The 17,993-nt window shown below is 37.7% G+C and overlaps 2 protein-coding genes across 4 annotated transcripts; both read right to left on the bottom strand.

Annotated features, from left to right (window-relative positions):
* Nucleotides 1-3,288: 3,288 nt before the first annotated feature.
* On the bottom strand, nt 3,289-11,281 carry LOC112293778 (kinesin-like protein KIN-12D). 3 transcript variants are annotated; one of them, XM_024543600.3, is made up of 23 exons: nt 9,956-11,281; nt 8,959-9,350; nt 8,649-8,804; nt 8,335-8,538; nt 8,065-8,178; nt 7,869-7,961; nt 7,683-7,772; nt 7,487-7,557; nt 7,256-7,330; nt 7,008-7,095; nt 6,804-6,862; nt 6,435-6,498; nt 6,277-6,342; nt 6,029-6,151; nt 5,810-5,914; nt 5,315-5,550; nt 5,122-5,191; nt 4,925-4,990; nt 4,662-4,741; nt 4,469-4,550; nt 4,250-4,345; nt 3,987-4,091; nt 3,289-3,866 (listed from the first exon to the last, which is right to left on the bottom strand). In XM_024543600.3, exons 1-23 carry the CDS (start codon nt 10,014-10,016, stop codon nt 3,321-3,323), a joined length of 3,042 nt encoding a protein of 1,013 aa, XP_024399368.1. In that variant the 5' UTR covers nt 10,017-11,281; the 3' UTR covers nt 3,289-3,320. The 3 variants fall into 3 exon arrangements, with proteins under 3 accessions (XP_024399368.1, XP_073396002.1, XP_024399369.1); XM_073539901.2 differs by having other exon boundaries at nt 3,987-4,088; XM_024543601.3 differs by having other exon boundaries at nt 8,335-8,450.
* A 2,514-nt stretch (nt 11,282-13,795) lies between these two features.
* LOC112293231 (uncharacterized) lies at nt 13,796-17,661 on the bottom strand. Its single transcript, XM_090243560.1, has 3 exons — nt 17,560-17,661; nt 17,296-17,426; nt 13,796-14,175 (listed from the first exon to the last, which is right to left on the bottom strand). The coding sequence occupies exons 1-3, from the start codon at nt 17,659-17,661 to the stop codon at nt 13,944-13,946; spliced, it is 465 nt and encodes a 154-aa protein (XP_090099686.1). The 3' UTR covers nt 13,796-13,943.
* Nucleotides 17,662-17,993: the final 332 nt, after the last annotated feature.

Raw genomic sequence — 17,993 nt, 5'->3', positions numbered from 1 at the left:
CTTACTTATTATATTCAGTTTTTTAATTCATCACATAGAATTCAATATCTTCACTTAACTCAACACAATTCGATAATCTTAATTCTACAAATCTTCTCCAAAACGATTAGTCCAAAATCATATTCTACAATATTCTAATCACAGTTTCAACAATACTTCTCTCAATCCCAATTCTTCATAAGAAAAATGAAAAGAGGTAGCACCAAGCTTACCTTGACTTACGACTCTCACAATCTGGCCCTTGGCTTATGACTCTCACAGTCTGGCTCTAGGCTTATGACTCTCACAGTCTAAATCTGATCTTTCTTTCGTCAACCTCTTTATCCTACCAAAAAGATGATCCGTCGGCCAACGGATTCCAAAGATTATGACCATTTGAATTCTTAATCATTTATTCCACTAACAACCTACTGTTACCAACTAAATTGCCTAACCATCAGTCTAATTATCAAGGTTATCAATAACCAACCAATAACTTATCACAAAGTTTATTTGTCTATTCTACAATTATCAATAAATTATTTTATTATCTCCTTACTTTCATGTATTTTTTTAATATAATTTTCTTTTATATTTTAAAATAAGCTATTTTATAATATAATAATTTTTTTTTACTTTCATTAAATAGTTTTATTATAATTTAAGACCATATTCTTAGCAATTATACCAATTAGAATCTATTGATAGAATCCACAAGTTAAATATAATTAAAATTTAATAATCAACTCTAAGTACATAATAATTGTTGCAAATTCACTTAAAAAACAAAACTATGATTAATAATCAATATTATACTTCTAATGTAATAAAAAGGCCTTCTAAGGCCTTAAGATAAAAATTAATGTTAAAATATGTAGAACTTTTAACTAGTATGATCAAAGATATATTATATAATTGACACAATATACAACATATTTAAAAAAATATCAATATTTAAATATAAAAAAATATCAAATCCTTGATTATTATAATAATTTTATTTTTTAAATGTTCTTATATACGTCTATTTATTGAATTGCATCAAGCATTTAAAATTTGTATCTTGTGCAAAAAATATATAAAATTAATAGAAATATTTTTAATTAATTAAAAAGTAAAATTATTATAATAATCAAGGATTTGATTTATTTGCTCTAAATCTTTGCTAGTATTACAAATATGGTTTTTTAGACCTTTGAACAAAGAATATAACATTATAACATAAATTATTGCAAGACAAGTCTCTTTGTGAGTGATCAAAGTCAATAAAATATTGCAATCCAATAGTTGGAGCTGAACAATTAATTGTAGCATTGGCTACCTTATTCAAAAACAAAGTACTTATACTAAGCTTTCAATGACAAACAACACGATCTACTCTTCTAGCAACAAGTTCTTTCATATCTTTCTTAAAAAAATAAAAGACAATGCTATTAATAATAACAACAATAAATAATATCATTCACTTTTTAATCTTCTATATATGTTAATCTATTCCAAATATATCATCTTTCAATATAAAAATTGATAATATACATAGATAATAAAATTATGTAATTTTATAGCTTTCAATACTTTAGACAAAATGATTAAATCAAATTTAAGTTTAAGATTTAAAACTTAAAATTACACAAATGTATTTGTGATAACCTAAAATTTAGGATATAAGTAGAAGAGAATTTAGTAGGAGCTAAGAGTATTAAATTATTCATAAGAATGGAATTAGATGAGAAAAATTAATACAAATTTAGTACATAGAAAAAATAAAAATTTCATAAAAGTGTTTAGAACTATAAGAAATTGAATTGGAAAGTGGATACAATTTGGACCATTATTATATATTGAGCTAAAACCAAGGATGAGATCAACTTGAGGCTTGAGACAAAGATGCAACAAAAACCAAATTGTAATAAGTAGCTATTGATTGAAGGAAATCCACAAAGATGATAGGCAATTCAATCTAAGATGTGCAACCGGTTTAAGGCAATTTGATTTAAACAAAAATTTATTAAGATGACAAAACAATGATGTATAATTTGAGACTAAAGATCCCATCTATTCTATCATAGTTTTGAAGATAAAACAATGAGAAGATGGCCCACAATACCCAAGTTGAGAATAAAACAAATTAAAGACTATAGAGACTCATGCTTTGCCAAGAGGGTTGAACAAGGGACTTAGTACATAGCAATATAGATAGAAACCATAATAATAAATGTTAGCAGTGAGGTAAAAAGTAGAAATAAAGTAAAAAAATAAAAAAAATTAGAAGAAAAGAATGTATAATAGAAAAGCTTAAAGTTTTAAATTACATTAAAATAAGATTGACGTATTTGTTATAAACATTAGTCAAAAGATAAATCAAATAAGATTGATAATAAAAAATTAAAAAAACAATAAAATAATTATCTTATTGTATAAATGGATGGTGATAACCATATATTTAAGAGGCTTAAATTTACAACAAATTTGTTGATACAGATTAATAGGAGCAAATTCTAGGCATCTAAGAAGCGGTAGCCAAATTTGAAAGTGATCCTTGTTTCTAATAACAAATGACGTGTAAGATTCATAAATTAAAATAAAATTAGTAAAGTAGAAAAAATTATAGTTAAGTTCTTTTATCAAAGACATCTATAATTATTTTATAATAAATAGAATATATTTTTATGATAGAATCTAGAATTTTTATTAATAATATATATATATATATATATATATATATATTAGTTCCACAAAAACACCAAATCTATATTCCAAATTCATAAAAAAACAAAAGACATTTTAGATGGACATATTATAGGATTCAAAGAATGAATGAAGGCTAGGCATGAATTCAATATAATAAACAATTATTGTATTGCTTATTAAAATATCACCAGTAAATACCATATCTATTAGTTAGATTGTATTGTAGGTAGTACTTAACATCCTCATTCAAATTATTAGATTGGTTTATTTAAAGATGTAGCAAATTACACCCTACCTCTCTTCTAAATGTATTTTAACTTTAACCTTCTTAAGATAGATTCTAATATAATACTTTGTGCACCATTATTAAATTGCTTGAATTAAAAATGTATATTATTGAAAGATTATCTAAGCTAATTTATTATTACTTGAGCTTACAAATTTCTTGGCCATAACCAATCTTGTAGAAGATATAAATACACAACATTCTATTGAGGACTTGCATTAAATTAGTTTGGATAGTTTCTAAATCAATAAAAAAAAACTTGGTTTCTTAAAATATCCAACCAAAGTATTTTGTGGTCTATTAGATGAATTATACTTTGAACCAATAAGATATTGTTGGAAGAAGGGATTTAACTTCTTAATGTTCAATATAAAAATGAACTACATCTGAGATTCTCAGGCTTTGGAATAAGTACTAAATCTTCATGAACTCCATTGACTAAAAATTCCGACCTGCTGGGTTTGTGGATCTCTGGTAAAGACACTACATCTGCATTAATATTAAGTTGCTCCAAGCTGTCCCTTAATAGCTTCTCTTCTCCTTCCATAAGCTCAGTGAATAGTTCAGTACGAGAAGCCATCTCTAAGGTCTCGGCGGAGACATCACGGTCGATGAACTTTTCAGAAAAGCAAGATTTATTTTTATCAAGAATCCCTGAATAAGCTTCAAACTCTGTCTCCAAACTCTGACGCTTAGTGGATACGTCTATTTTCTCAAGATCTTCGTCCAAGAGCGACTCTTTGGCTCTCATCAGCTCTGAAAACGTCTCAAACTCTGTCTCCATTGCTGCTTGCTTCACATCAAAGACTGAAAGTTGTTCAATGTCTTCATCGAACAAGGAATCTAGAACAGTCGCGAAGTCTTCAACATAAGGTTCAGGCTCTGGATTTACAACAACCTTTCGTTGCACCTGCTTCAACCAAGGCAATAGTATTAATTAATAATCCAAAAGTAGATATCCTCGTAACGATGTAAACGATGACAATTATCAAATGGAAAGAAAAGTCTACTTGGATAACTTAATATGCACCTGAGTCTGGTCTTCAGCCTGAACGTGATGTACAGTGTGTTTGTCCTGGACAACGTTCTTAATATCATCTTCAGTAGCATTTCGTTTAGACTCTTCGCGCTCCTTCTGCACCACATATAAAAATTTACGATATTTGGAGGACAACTAAAAGAAATCACTTGAAACTAGCTCGTCTCACTGGCATGTGGTGTGTGACAACAAACTACCTACGAGAATGTTGGGAAGACAACCACAAAGAGTATAGGTCTGGGATAGCGATCAACCTGCTGAACGTGAAGCTGAGTTTTCAAGTCTTCGATGATTTGCAAGTGTACGGACCTTTCTAACTCCAATTCCTCGAGGCATCCCACTGGTTGGGTCTGTAATGAATCACAAAATGAGGTCGACGTACACAAAAAAAGGGGAATCACAATCGCAGAAGCACCCACAATATACCGCCTCTATCATTCAACAAAACGCTCACATTCTACCAATGAAAATACCTTGAGAAAATCCAGATCTTGCTGCTGCTCTTGACAGCGCGCACTAAGCTGAGCAACTTGTGATGTCAGCTGCTCCACTTGTCTGCAAAAAGATTGATGAATAGTACGAAATTTGCGATTAGAAAATCGCAGTTCGTCAATCTAAGAGACACTTAAGTGAATTTTAACGTTTGACGCGGAAGGCAGCCTTTACCTAGTCAATGTCGAGTTTATCTCCAAACAGGTGCTTAGGTCGTTACAGCATATCTCCAACTCCTTGCGGTACTTGCTAGCCTGAAACGCCAAGAGCAAAGACTCCACCTTAGACATTGCAGGGTCCAAAAGCGTACGAAGATCCAGCGACAAGTCGTCACAGTAACTTCACCAAAATATGTGCAGGACGGAGACTGTACAAGAAATGACTAAGCTGTGTTCACTAAAACGAGATATGAAATGTGTATGGTCTACAGGAGAAACCTGTGCACTCGAAAGGGCAAGCGCTCCCTGTTCTAAGGCGAGCTTTGTTCTTGTTGTATCCAACAACTTCCATCCCACAACAATGTCAGAGGCAGGGTGAAAACGATTCAAGACAGCTACAATTGACAACATAAGCAAATAATAACAATGTTTACTTTATTCATTTTATTGTTGAAAAGAGAAAAGTGAAGTAAAACCTGATCTCTAAGATTTGCAATGTCTGTAATCATCGATTCACGCTCTCCCTGTTCATAAAATACTTGAAATCTGCAAACAAGACGAGTAGTTGAGAGGCAGTAGACTCATTCACTTGCACGAATCTGAAATACTCTAAGAAACAAAACAAAATCACAAATATTTAAGGGGGACTGATTTTTTTCGATCTCATACCCTCGGACTTGCTCTAAAAGTCGAATATTGTCCGTAGCTGACCGGGTAAGCTCTGGATTACGTTCAACCTGCGCTCTTACAAGTTCGAGCTCTTGGACAAGTCGTTTGTTCTCTTCAATGAGATAGTTATCCACGGGTAACTGTCCACCTACGACCGCTTCTAATCGGCGTATCTTCTCGTCTCTGAAGCGAAGAATCAATCTACCATTCTGGGTGTTCTGATCACGCTGTTGCATCTGTAACAGGATGGTCAACGTTGGAGACAAATTAAAAAGGCACCAAGTCTTACCAAAAGCATGGCAATCTTGCCGTCCTCTTAAGCATGAGTTGGAGAAACGCTACAATCACATAAGTGGTTGCTTCACAACAACTGTACAGGATGCCTACGAACTACGTCATGTCCTCGCTGTAGGGTTCAAGAAGCGTCTGATGTTCAAACTACCACCATTTCAATGAGACAATGCTGTTACATGTTCACTATGTGGTGGGAATTACCAGAGTATGCAGTTGGTCGATAATGGCGGCATATCGCTTGGCTTCTAATTGTGCCTGGTGCTCTCTTCTCAAGGCAGCAGAAAGCGTAGCCTCAATAGTCCTAATCTGCAGCACAATTATGTTAATGGGATAGGACCTCAAACATACAAGACAAATAGAGCATCTTAAACTTCAATGAAGACCAAAAGAAGCTCTATTGAAGATGATTTCCTTGAATACCTTGTGCAATAGATTGTTTGAGCCTATTCCAGGGGTGGGGCTCGAAGATGCCACATGGGGGTGATCATTCTCCAATGGAAGAATAGCCGATACATTCTGGCATTTCAGGTGCTTCAGTTCTTCCTGTTCCACATCAGGTCAAGGAAAATCGCATTAAGAGCTGCAGGTACGATTGACACCTAGTTTAAACCAAGTTTTCTTGCTCTAAAACTTAATTTGCAAGATATAGACACCGTATTGATGTTAACCTTCAACTGCTGGATTTCACGACGCAGAGCGTTCACATCTCCTGAGGAATCTTCATTGATATGAGCCTGAGCAAGACAGATTGACCGTCAATAGCAATCATGTCTAATCCTGCGGCAGCGATTACGTAAAGTCTACTAATACAAGTCAAAATGCTTACGTTGTTTTTAATTAATTTCGCTCGCTGAGCAAACTTTAGTGTACTCATGGTCTCCAGCGCACTTCTGCATTCAATAATACATCGTCTTGTCAAGAAAAAAAGATGAGTACGCTAAACAGAGAGTTTAAAAAATCTGTATCATCGACCAATTGAGGTTATACGTAACCTAGGAGGTAGAATCTATGATGAACGATATCGAACTATCCAAATCCAATATTATTTTTGATTAATAGGTAGTCTCTTGGCATCATTGCTAGTTCATTTTCAACTGTCACAGTAATCAACCTTCGATCAGGAACTACTGGAAAAGGTGCATACATAGAGAACCTCGATACCATAATGTGGAAGCCCACGGAGACGAATACTCACCCATTCGCAGGACTAATTGTGGCTATGATTGTTGTTTTAGAATTTCCACCAAGTGAATCCTGCGGCTTGTAAGATGAGCCAGCATAAGTCCCAATTGCAGTAAAACAAGACATGTGCTATCATTCCAAAAATTGAATCTTCCATATCTCATTCAATGTCTTCATGTGGCTAAACAAAGTATTAGCTTGCGAATAGAGGAAAGACCTGCAGAAGGAAAGTGAGCTTTGAATCACGATAAGGAACATGCCGCTGCTTTCCATGTGCAATATCTACGAGTGTCATAATGACCAACCTGCAACAATTACGTTTTCAGAACAGTTGGGACGACACAGACAGCAACTACGAGTAACATTTACTAATTAAGCAAACCCCGTCACTCTATTTATCATACTACTAGGATAACCTAAAAGGAGAAGAACAAAGAATCAGTTCAGTGGAAAGAAATTTCATACCCAAGGGTTGAAAGAGATTTGTTGATATTAGCAGCTTCTTTTAAACGATCACCTTCAGCTCCTGAAGAGCTCTGTCTGATTCGTAATAAAAAACACAAACAAGGATAGATTTAGACACAGAAAGCGTGTCTGCTCATAGAAATTCAGGAACGACAAAAAATATAACTTAATCTAATTTAGTTTTTTTTAAAAGATTGTTGCATGATCACTACAATGACTGACGAGTCGAACCTTTCCGATCCGGCAAGATCAACCAAATGCAAGCGGCCAACTCGGACTTTGGACAAGGAATCAGACTGCCACTGCACATTTGCACGACAGAAGAAAATAAAGCAAACGTCAGCAAATGGCTATTATTACATGTGCTAAAGCAACCGAGTAAAGACTTGTGTTCTTCATAAATAAACCAAGTTCCTGAAATCCTTACCCTGCTTTCTACAGTGCAGGAGAAAACACTATGAGAACGACTACTCTCGCTGTTCATGTTGGTGGCCGCAACTTTCCTGTGGGAAGCTCCCTGAAATCAAAATAACAAATCAAGAACCATGAGAGTCTGCGTTCATATTCTGCGATCAGATTGCAGGAGGTTCTAAGTACGGATAAGGAGACGTACTTGAATGAGTAGCTGAACCACATCATGCACAGTTTTGACCTCAATCTGTTTCAAATTCTCGACGTATACTCCAGTCTTGATATCTTCTCGAATCTGTGCATGTCAAGGGCAGATCAATTACTTTATACACCAATTAGGATATTGAACGTTAAATAAACGCCATTCGAAGTCGATGTCTGTATCATCAAAACAGTACCTGTAAGTTGGTGGACGTTGGGTTCAGTAAATCCGTGATATGCTCGTTATGGATCTCAAGAAATGAGCATTTGCACGAAAATTTTAACTGCTCCAGTTCCCGAAGTTTCTCTTCCTGTAAAATTCCAATCGCTTGAATTTCAAAACTTATTGCCGACGAAAGATCTTTGAAATCCATGGTAGAACTACAATTTAGCGAAGTGTCCAGCGCTGTGTTGTAGAGCGAGACAGTCGGATAGAAAAAAAATCTTGCATTGTGTTGATCACTCACTTGTTGAATCCTGGAAAACAAGTACTCAAAGACGCGAGGAGCCATCCCACGCTGCGGGCTTGGCCGGTAACCAAGATCATGAATGTCACCTAACATTGTGTAAGTCTTGCCACTCCCTGTTTGGCCATAGGCAAACATACAACTATTGAAACCTCGCATGCAATTCTCCACCATTGGAGCACCAGCAACTCTGAAAAGATCCTCCTGAAGTATATGTAAATCCTTACGTCAGTACACTCTCGTCTTGGACTTAAAATACAATAATCATATTTAATGCATTTCAAACTCGAAACTTTTTGAAAGGGCTTTCCAACCTGCGTGATCGACTCGCCCGCAACATGATCAAAAGAGAAACGAGTCTGAGGTTGACCCAGCCAGGTAATGGTATGCGGACCATCTTGTCTAACACATCTGCCAAAACAATGCCCTGATGCCTCTGAGCTGCTCACGGGGCGGGTGCGAACTAGAACCTGCATTGGACCATAGTGTGGGCTAAGAATCTATGGTTGGTAATTTGGCAAACTAAAACCAATTTGCCAAAACTGGAGTACATCAAGAAAACTGACAATTAGCAGATTAAGCGAATTTCGAATTTCCATAATATCAGGTGCATTAGACTCGCACCTGCACATTGTGATCATTCCAAAATTCCGGGTCCTCTTGAAGCTCAAACGTTGATACGTTCCGATGAGGATCTTTCAGTGGATTTGAGTTTTTCAGGATTTTGGCAGTAGAATTTGCTTGCCCGGGCTTTTCTTGACAAGAAATAACTTTACTGGGAGTTGTCCTGGGAGTGCTTGAAGCAGAATCACTGTCAGATCCTGTCTTGCAAGATGTGGTAAAGCCCGAGCACAGGCTGGTACTTGCGCAAGATGGAATGCTGGGGTCTGAGCAGGTGGAGGACGCTGAGGATGCTGTATCTGAAAATTGATTGTTCAGTTCAAGCCCTGAATCTCTAGGATGATGCTTTAGTGACCCAGCACCCATAGTGGAAGGGGGCCTCCGCCCCACAAAATCTGCCAAAACTTGCACAATCGAGTGAGTGCAAAAGAAATTTGCAACCCTGCCGCCCTACCTAAGAACTTGTAATGTTCGATTTTCTATGCCTTAAAAGTTTCAGCACAAACAACAAATTCTGGTAGGTATTAGCAAATGAACGAGACAATCAAAAACTCACATTAACTGTACTTTCTTCTTTAAAACCTACACATAGAAGTTATAGATTATGCTGTGATATTCAACCAGATGTAAGTACTATTTCCACCAGTCCATTCCAAGCATTAATAATCCTTCACAAGTCAACCGCTCCGGCATCAAAGAACGATGCAAACCTAAGAAGGATTATTGAATGACGATCCACTACAAGATTAGGAGTGTCGTAGATTGAATGGCTTTCACTGCGGATTCACTGTGGATCTTCACCGCAAATTCAATTTTCTTCCTATTAGATTGGAGAATTAAAATAATTTGAACAAAAAGCGGCAAGAATCACTGGTTCGAAGTCTGAAAGTTCGACAATCTGAATGCCTATCTCGATGCCAATACGAAAATTGGATGTTTAGGAAAGAGGTGCAGGCAGAACCAAAGTGGGACACATGAGAGGTGCATCAAAGAATCTCACTTGAAGAGGAAGGTCCATGGGCGGACTTGAAGGTCCTGGCAGTCTCAGCAATGATTGTCATTCGAACTCAAATTCTTTTCAACGTCGAAGCTCTGGTAACACAATTATTGCTCTCCAACCATCATTATGACTAAAAAATGGGTGCTGCCTAATGTTGAAATCTCAAAAACACCAAATCCCTGGCAAGCGGAACGCTGAAAGCAGGTCTTACGAGTGAAGCAAGATAAGCGAAACCGTTAAATGGTACCATCATTTAGATTCCTCATAAACGCGTGCAGCTCGAAATACAATAGTCTACATGAATGGGAAAATTGAATCCGTGTGGTGATAACTAAGTGTCCAGTTCTAAAAATACAGATGCAATCATGGTTTGAATTCGTCGGAGGATGGATAGAGGACCGCTCCGCCAGGCTCTCAACAAAGCAGCCTCCAGAAATTTGATAAGGAATATATATCTCGCACGCTTGTATGACTATAGGTAACCCACGCGAAGACTTCGAAATCTATCTGCCCATCATAGGTAGCCGTGGAACGTCCTCGTGCTCATCAAACGGTTCTAATGATAAAAAAACAAACTAAGAAGAAGAGCCGCAAGAAGATTCATCAACGAGGAGAATCCAGAATTCTAGTGTCAGTCCCTCCTGTTAACTTCGCCAGTGGTCATGAAAGAGGAGCTCTTGAAGAGCAAGCTTCAAAACGCGCAAGGAATCCAAAGCCGTAGTTCAATGACCGCGACAACGGATACAACGTGGGTGCGAGAGAATTCTCTCCACCAAACACAGGTCTTTTTTGACTACAAATCCCGAGGGCGGCTTTATAGTTAGAATATTCTACCGAATGAGTAGGGACCCAGTAGGGGCGAAATGACTTGTAAGGGACCGAAGACGCAGGAGACAACTTAACCCGACAGATAAAACAGGGGATATAAATACACTCCCCCTGATGCTGAGCTCCATGTCAGGTGTTGCTCCACCCAAACGCCTACTCTGTTGGAATCTTAGGAGTGGAAAGACCAGGGAACTCAATCTCTAGCATACCCGGCAGAAAGATCGTAATATTTTCAACGCCGTTTATGTTCTGAGAAAAGTGGCAGCATCTAGTACTTCTTCAACCCTTGGGTGTAAGGGTCGGATGAACGTTGGAAGCCCATTTTGCTGCTGCAGTTGCTGATGAGCAGCTTCAGTAGCATTGTTCCTAGGTCTCCCCAAATTTGGCGACGAAGGAGCCCTGCTTTCCATACCCGATCCGCTCTCAAGAGGCGGTGAACTTGCCCCTTTCGAAGCGAACAACTTCATAACTGGAGAATCGTCACACATCCTCACAATCCCGCAGATGCTATTTCAGGACGAATGCGACGCTCACTCCATCCCAAACCCCCGTTCCCAGTACGCTTTGTCAACACAATCAACTATCTATCGTCCGGGACTTCAACATCCACTTCGACTCATCAAGCGAATGCCACGACGTTCCAATCCACCTGGCACGTTCGACACAGAATCCGATATTGATAGTTGTCACAATTGACCGCCAATGTGAGAACCAAAAACATGAAATCCGAGGGAATTCTACAGAACCAATGCACACCGCAAATGCTCTGCAATTTTCCAATTCCCAATTCTCTTCCCCGACTCAACTACAGCAGACTATGCTCACTCCTCCACCTTCAAACCAAAAGGAATCACGCGCTGAATACTTGAAGTCGACTCGCCACGGCTCACTCCTCACTCCTACTTCAACCACAAACTCCTCGACACCGCGCAGCCAAATTGAAAACGTTTGAAAGAATCTTACAGACCAACATCACAGAATAGCGAGATGAGGCAATCAATTCAATCTCCCCGCCCGATCCCGCTCAATTGGTTCAATCAATCCACGGCTATGGGTGCGATCGAAGGCACGGTGAATAGGGACATTTCAAGGCGATGGCGACCGCTGAAGCTGCGCGTGTCGCGCATACGGCCAAGTTGGCGCCGCAGCGCATCGGACGGGTCGCCTACGCTCCACCCGGGCCTCGCACGCGTGGCCCATCCCCGCACCCCCCCACCTCTCGTGTCCCGCTAGCTGTCGACGGTCCCGTCCAACGTTCCCCATCGCCAATGTAAGTTCCCTGTCGTTAGTCCACGTTCTCCATCGCTGATTTTCGTTCCCTACCGTTAGTCCACGTTCCCCATCGCCATGGACGTTCTCCACTTCGAGTACACGTTCTCTATCGTCAATCATCGTTCCCCATTGCTGATCTGTGTTCCCTATCACCAATTCATGTTCCCTCACTGTGAGAACGTGAGTTTCAAGCTCCCTCTAATGATATTATCATACCCAATTGTTTTCTTTTGTCTCTTGTTTTGAAGGTATCATTTCAAAGGCGTCCCTTGACTGATATTGAATTCCTTTTATTAGAACATGATTGGGATTGTAACCCTAAAATCTTGCACGTGTTATTAGTTTAAGTAGAATGCACAAGATCCTCAAAAAATAATAATAAAAATAAAACTTGAGTTGCATGTGTGAGTGTGCACAAACAAACAAGAGGATAATTGAAGTGGGTTTTTGGGAAACTCAACAACGTGAAGTGTGTTGTTATTGTTGTTGATATGTTTTGAATAGTTATTTGATGATAATAATGCTTTACATGGTGCCAAAAAGAGCAAGAATAAAAGGATAGTCTTTTTGGTGAAATTCTAGAAGATTGCCATGTAAAACACACAACTTTGATTCCTCAATGAATGAGTTTATAATATATTGGGTAGGCTTTTCACACTTTTTACACTACTTCTAACATCAATGACTTTGAAAGACCAACCTTTTTAATACCTTGCACCCTCAATTTTGCATTTTCTTCCTTCCGTTTTTGTCTTCTTTCTATTGCTATCTTATCTTCTACTATTTCTTTTAAGCTCCCCATTTTAGATTGTCTCCCACTATTCATGTCCATGGAGACACCTTCTTTTTCTTCCATTATCTTTTATGAAACTCAACTAATTAATATTATGTTGGAAGAAGCTGCCAAAATCCATCAACAATCAATATGTCATGTACAAATGAACAAAAAAATGAATGAAATAAATACATATTCCAATACCTAAGATTTCAAATTCCTATATTTTAAAAAGAAGGGGGGTCTGAAAACAGAAAGCTGCCACAACTTTGAACCATAGATTCTACAAAAATGAATTAGAAGATATGTCACGAACAACAACAACAAAAATTTTTTTTGCTAATGTTTTAAATTTTATAATAATAGAAGAAACTCAGATGAAAAAAAAGTGTTATATAGAAAAAAAATGGATAAGTAACATCTAAAAGACGAACACAAAACAATCAAAGAAGTAGACAACAATTTGAATTAAAAGTGTAAAATTTTAGTTTTGACTTCAATGAAGCAATAAATTCTTATTGAATCTTCAAATCTGTGATTATTAAAACTAAGGTTATATGTATATAGATATATCTATACAAACATATTTTGGAAAAAGCTAATAGCTTCTAATTGAGATTCTAATTTATTTATTTTGAAGCAAAACTCAATTTTTTTATTTTATTTTTTATTATTTTTTTAGCTTTTACTTGATTGATACAACTACATATCCTTTCAGGGAACTGATTTTGTCTAGAATTTCAATTTGTAAATGCAAGAATTCAAACAAGTTCATTCAAAAGTTATTTGGAAAATAAATAAATAAAAAGAAAGAAAAAATTGGAGTGAAAAATAGCTTTTATATCATATACAAAATTTCTACCTTTTTTATTTCTTTTGTAAATCATAGTATACTAAAAAGAATGATTCTATTCAATAATTAGTAAAATAAATAATAAAAAATGATTGTATTCAATAATTGTATTAAAAAAATGATGGTATTCAATACACAATGATTGTCTTCAATAATCAGTAAAAAGTAAAAAAGTAAAAATAAAATACAGCCATTTCAAAAGATGAAACAATGCAACTTCAAAACATACATCAATTTACTTTGACTTGTTAAAATGTATCTCAGGAGATGGGGATGATGCTACCCCGGAAGTGCAAAATGAGGCCACAAGTGAAGAGCTGAGGGCTCCTCTCAGATTCGGTTGCATGAAGCATCAAATCCCTCACTTGGCTGCAAAGCCCTGCCCACATGCCCAAGTGAAGAAGAAAGCCTTTTGACGGATTCAAAAGCATCCCCTCTCCATCCACAAAGCCTGCGTTGACGCCAATCATTTCTAAGGGTGTGGTTTCCCCTCTGCAACAATATCAACACCATCCAGAGTGCTTGTGAAAAGCATGGCTTCTTTGAGAAGAAAATGAATACTAACAAAATAAAACAGTGAGTTCAATGTCAAGAGTTGATGCATTCCTCAATCATGCATCACGGCACCAAAGAACCATGAGAAACTAAGCCTCATTATCGAGACCTCTGAGACATATTGTTCGACCCCCATCTTTTTCATTTCGTATTTTCATGTTGGAGATATGTTATGAAAAGTAAGTCCTGTGGGAGTGGAAGTCTCCAAGCTGCCGCAAGATGGTTTTGTTTGACCCATATATTATACTTCAGTCAATACCTCTGATCCACTATTCTAAAGTGAAACCTCATTCTTTGAAAAAAATATAGCATCTCACAAGGACTGTGACAGTATAAGGAACTACAGCAGAGGGGATGGACTGCTCAATCCATTTCTCAAGATTGTTGGACTGTCCGTCTCATGGCTTTTGGATTACTGGCTTCCCTTGCCGCGGAGATTTTCACAATGGGGTTGTGGGTAAAGCATCTGCTGCTGGATTCGAGCAACGCTGGGGCATCATCTACCCCAGCTTGATGTATACCAGTTTGTGGCATGTTTGTGCCTTCAACATTGTTAGCATAAGCAAAGTCCGGGAGAACCAACAGTCATTATCTTAGCGGCAAAACAGTAATACATAGTCGTCCCACACAAGCGCACCCTGAAGAGAGAATATAAATAGCAATTATAGGTTGCTGAACTGTCCCTGAGAAGCTAGAGCTAACCAATATACAACAATCATAAATCCACTATTTATTCACTTACCAGTTAAAGCAAATGGAGGCCATTACTGCCTTCAACTCATGATGCAGTCACAGGATTATTCTAGAGGTCTTAGCAATGCAGAACAAACCAGGATGAAATATATATCCTCTCAATTCAAGCCAATTCATAAAGCTTTCATGAAAACAAAGGATTGGATCTATCATCTGTAACAGTTCAGGCAGATGTCCTGAAAATTCGTCCACTTATTGAATAAGGTTTCAATTCAACGCCTAAACCACGACATTGCTCTGGAATCTGTGCCTTCGGATTCCAAGCGCCAGTCTCATTCAAATTACTTATAATCAAATGCTGAATGACACAACCTCCTCTTCGAAGTCCACAGCACTAGAGTGATTAACTGGAGAAAACTAAAGATACAAAGATAGACTCGACTAAACTCTTCTCTATGAATAATTGAGACAAATAAATGAGTTCATAGCGGTAAGTAGCACACTAATCCTCAAAATGTAGTTTATTCTGACACGATTGTGAATAATATGCTCACACACCCATCTGTTTGTCACTCGAATTTACAACCGTATTTTTAAGCAATTTTCGTGCAAGAACAGTCCTACGTTAACAAAAGCAGCTCGTAAACTAACCCTGGTCCTTTGAGCAGCTCGTCGACCACAGCGATATCTATCCATCCAGCACTCATGAATAAAAATATATAAAAAATATAAAAAAAAAATCTTGTAAATGGAGTAGTTGTATCATGTCAAACTCTACCAATTCAATCGTCGGATGGAACAACATGAGAAAAACATACAAGTTGATGTAATACTGAGTCTTATTTTTCATTAAAGTATTAAAAAACATAACAAATCACACACTTAGAAGAGAAGGCATGGTATCCAGGCTTTCTGATTACATGCGTCTTTGTCCTTGAACTGGATTTAGACATTCACGACTTCATTGTACTCATGTAAGCATCAGTATGACTATTGAAGTTTTATTACTCTGTGACGAGACACCCTTTGCCAACATTTTCAGCAACAAAGCAGAAATAAATAAGCAAGTTCTACAGTAGCCATCCAACTGTACAAAGAACAGGGAAGGTTGAATCGGCGAGTAACTAGGGTATGTTGAGCCTGAAGTACGATATCTCCCAATTATCACATTACAGTACAAGTTTTCTCTCAAGCTCTAATGCACAGGAGGTGCGCTGATAATCATTTCACGAAACTCATCACATGCTTATTGATGTAAAACATGATTCCACAATCCACACCCACAAAAATCCCTTGATGAACTGAACATTGTCTGTATGGTACACTCGTTTGAACAACACCTACAAAACATTCCTCCATGCGCATACACGCACATAATCAGTAGAAAGTAAGCGAATTCATCCTAAAATGTTGCGTTTGTCGATGATTCCAAGCAACACATAATCTAAGAGATCCAGAATCGAAAACGGTGCTGACACAATTCGCTGGTGAGCAGTTTCGATTAAACTGTCTTTTTAAACCAACTGGCCTCTCAACCCTTGACCCCTTAACCCTTGACAGTCATTCTACTAAGACTAATGCGCAATTGCTTATGTACACAAAACCTCGCCAAGTGATTTTTGAGGCTATCATGATGCCCTCAGAATCTGGGTGTAACGGAATTATCCCATCGACGCGCCAAAACAACTTTCGGAAGTCAAGACTGATATGAAAGAGGATGTGGAGTTTACCACTGTATGGAACCTATGCGTGAAATATTAGCACACCTGCTTCCAACTCCTCTCGCTTCTCGCTACATCGGCATTGCGTCAATTTTCACCTCAAGAAACTTCGTTCACTATGTCAAATTATCGTAGCAGAGCGAAGACATTTGAACAAATTGCCATGTCGAACTCTAGCAAACTCTCATTCAACTGCGAAGTAGAGACTTTTAGAAGTGGCACAAGCAGACATCAACGGCAGCTTTGAAGGGCGAAGAATCTCTGCAAATCTCAGGAATGTCGGCGCCAAGTAAAGCTTTGAAAGAGACCCCACAAGGACAATTCCACAACCTTGATGAGATTGGACAACCGGCCAGAGCAGCCCAGCTCAGCGGGGCTTCATTCGGCATCGTTACATCAGCCCTCTTCCTATCAACGCAGCGTGACTTCGAAAGCTATCCACAAAAAATCTGCAACCTCAAAGGCCGCGGGCGATACGAAACGAAGATCAATAAGAAACAATTCAGCCGAAGAAACAAAATGAGCACAAGGGGGCCAGCTCGGAACACCAGATTTGCGCAAACGAGAAGGCCATCCTCACCCTAAGCAGCAGCAATACCCAACAAACTCAGGATGAAACAACTTGGTCACAAAGTAAACCTACCGCCACACCAATTGCAGCAGCAGATACACCGCAATGTCAATCTTGTCAAATCCAATCAACACGTGGCCCAGCAACTTCTGACACTGACCCAAGCTTCTACAAGTGAACAACCACAGCACAAGAGAAGGCAGCTGCGAAGTTAAACGTCAGAAAAATATCCGAATTCGGGAGAGGTTTTTGCGGATTTGATGCACATATCTCTTCAGACTTGCAAGCTCCACTGAAACCTCGAATCGAAGACATTGCTCTAATAAATAAATAAACTGTTGGGTAATGGGTACCGAAGCTCCAACCATTGAATTCATGGTTCGAATTTCGGCATTCTGCTGTGAGAATCGTGGTCATGTTGCCGTCTGAAGGATCCATTTCCGGTTTTCTTGCAGAATTGGGAAATTTATTTTTGTGGAAAATTTATTTTTGTTTTGTGTGTCAAAATGAGGTATACCAAATGCTTCAGAACAAATGAGAAACATTTACAATACGACTGAGATCCTTCCCGATGTTGGGATGTTTCCAAGGGTAATAACCTAAAATGTTAAGGCTCGCTTTAAATCATTCGAAGAATGATTTGTTATCATCAAACTATTATTATCATTTTTGGATGATGTTTTTTTTATTGTTGTACTTAATGAAATTTTTCTACATCACCTTTCTCTCATACATGTGCATTCGTTTGTATTGTACCTTTAAAAGTGAAA

The sequence above is a fragment of the Physcomitrium patens genome, chromosome 16 (genome assembly GCF_059467195.1).
Source record: "Physcomitrium patens ecotype Gransden chromosome 16, ASM5946719v1, whole genome shotgun sequence".
NCBI classification, from domain to species: domain Eukaryota; kingdom Viridiplantae; phylum Streptophyta; class Bryopsida; order Funariales; family Funariaceae; genus Physcomitrium; species Physcomitrium patens.
The sequence above is the reverse complement of the archived record's forward strand: the minus strand, read 5'-3'. Positions and strand labels throughout refer to the sequence as shown.

Excerpts from the sequence above, each read along its gene's own strand:
- LOC112293231 (XM_090243560.1), bottom strand. The coding sequence starts at position 17,661 with ATGGATCCTTCAGACGGCAACATGACCACGATTCTCACAGCAGAATGC. Across the intron at positions 17,427-17,559 it reads TCGGTACCCATTACCCAACA|CTGCCTTCTCTTGTGCTGTG; the intron begins GTTTATTTATTT and ends TTAACTTCGCAG. Across the intron at positions 14,176-17,295 it reads CTGCTGCAATTGGTGTGGCG|AGGGGAAACCACACCCTTAG; the intron begins GTAGGTTTACTT and ends ATATTGTTGCAG.
- LOC112293778 (XM_024543600.3), bottom strand. The coding sequence starts at position 10,016 with ATGACAATCATTGCTGAGACTGCCAGGACCTTCAAGTCCGCCCATGGA. Across the intron at positions 7,558-7,682 it reads CCTGCACTGTAGAAAGCAGG|TGGCAGTCTGATTCCTTGTC; the intron begins GTAAGGATTTCA and ends GCAAATGTGCAG. Across the intron at positions 6,499-6,803 it reads ACAATTAGTCCTGCGAATGG|AAGTGCGCTGGAGACCATGA; the intron begins GTGAGTATTCGT and ends TATTGAATGCAG.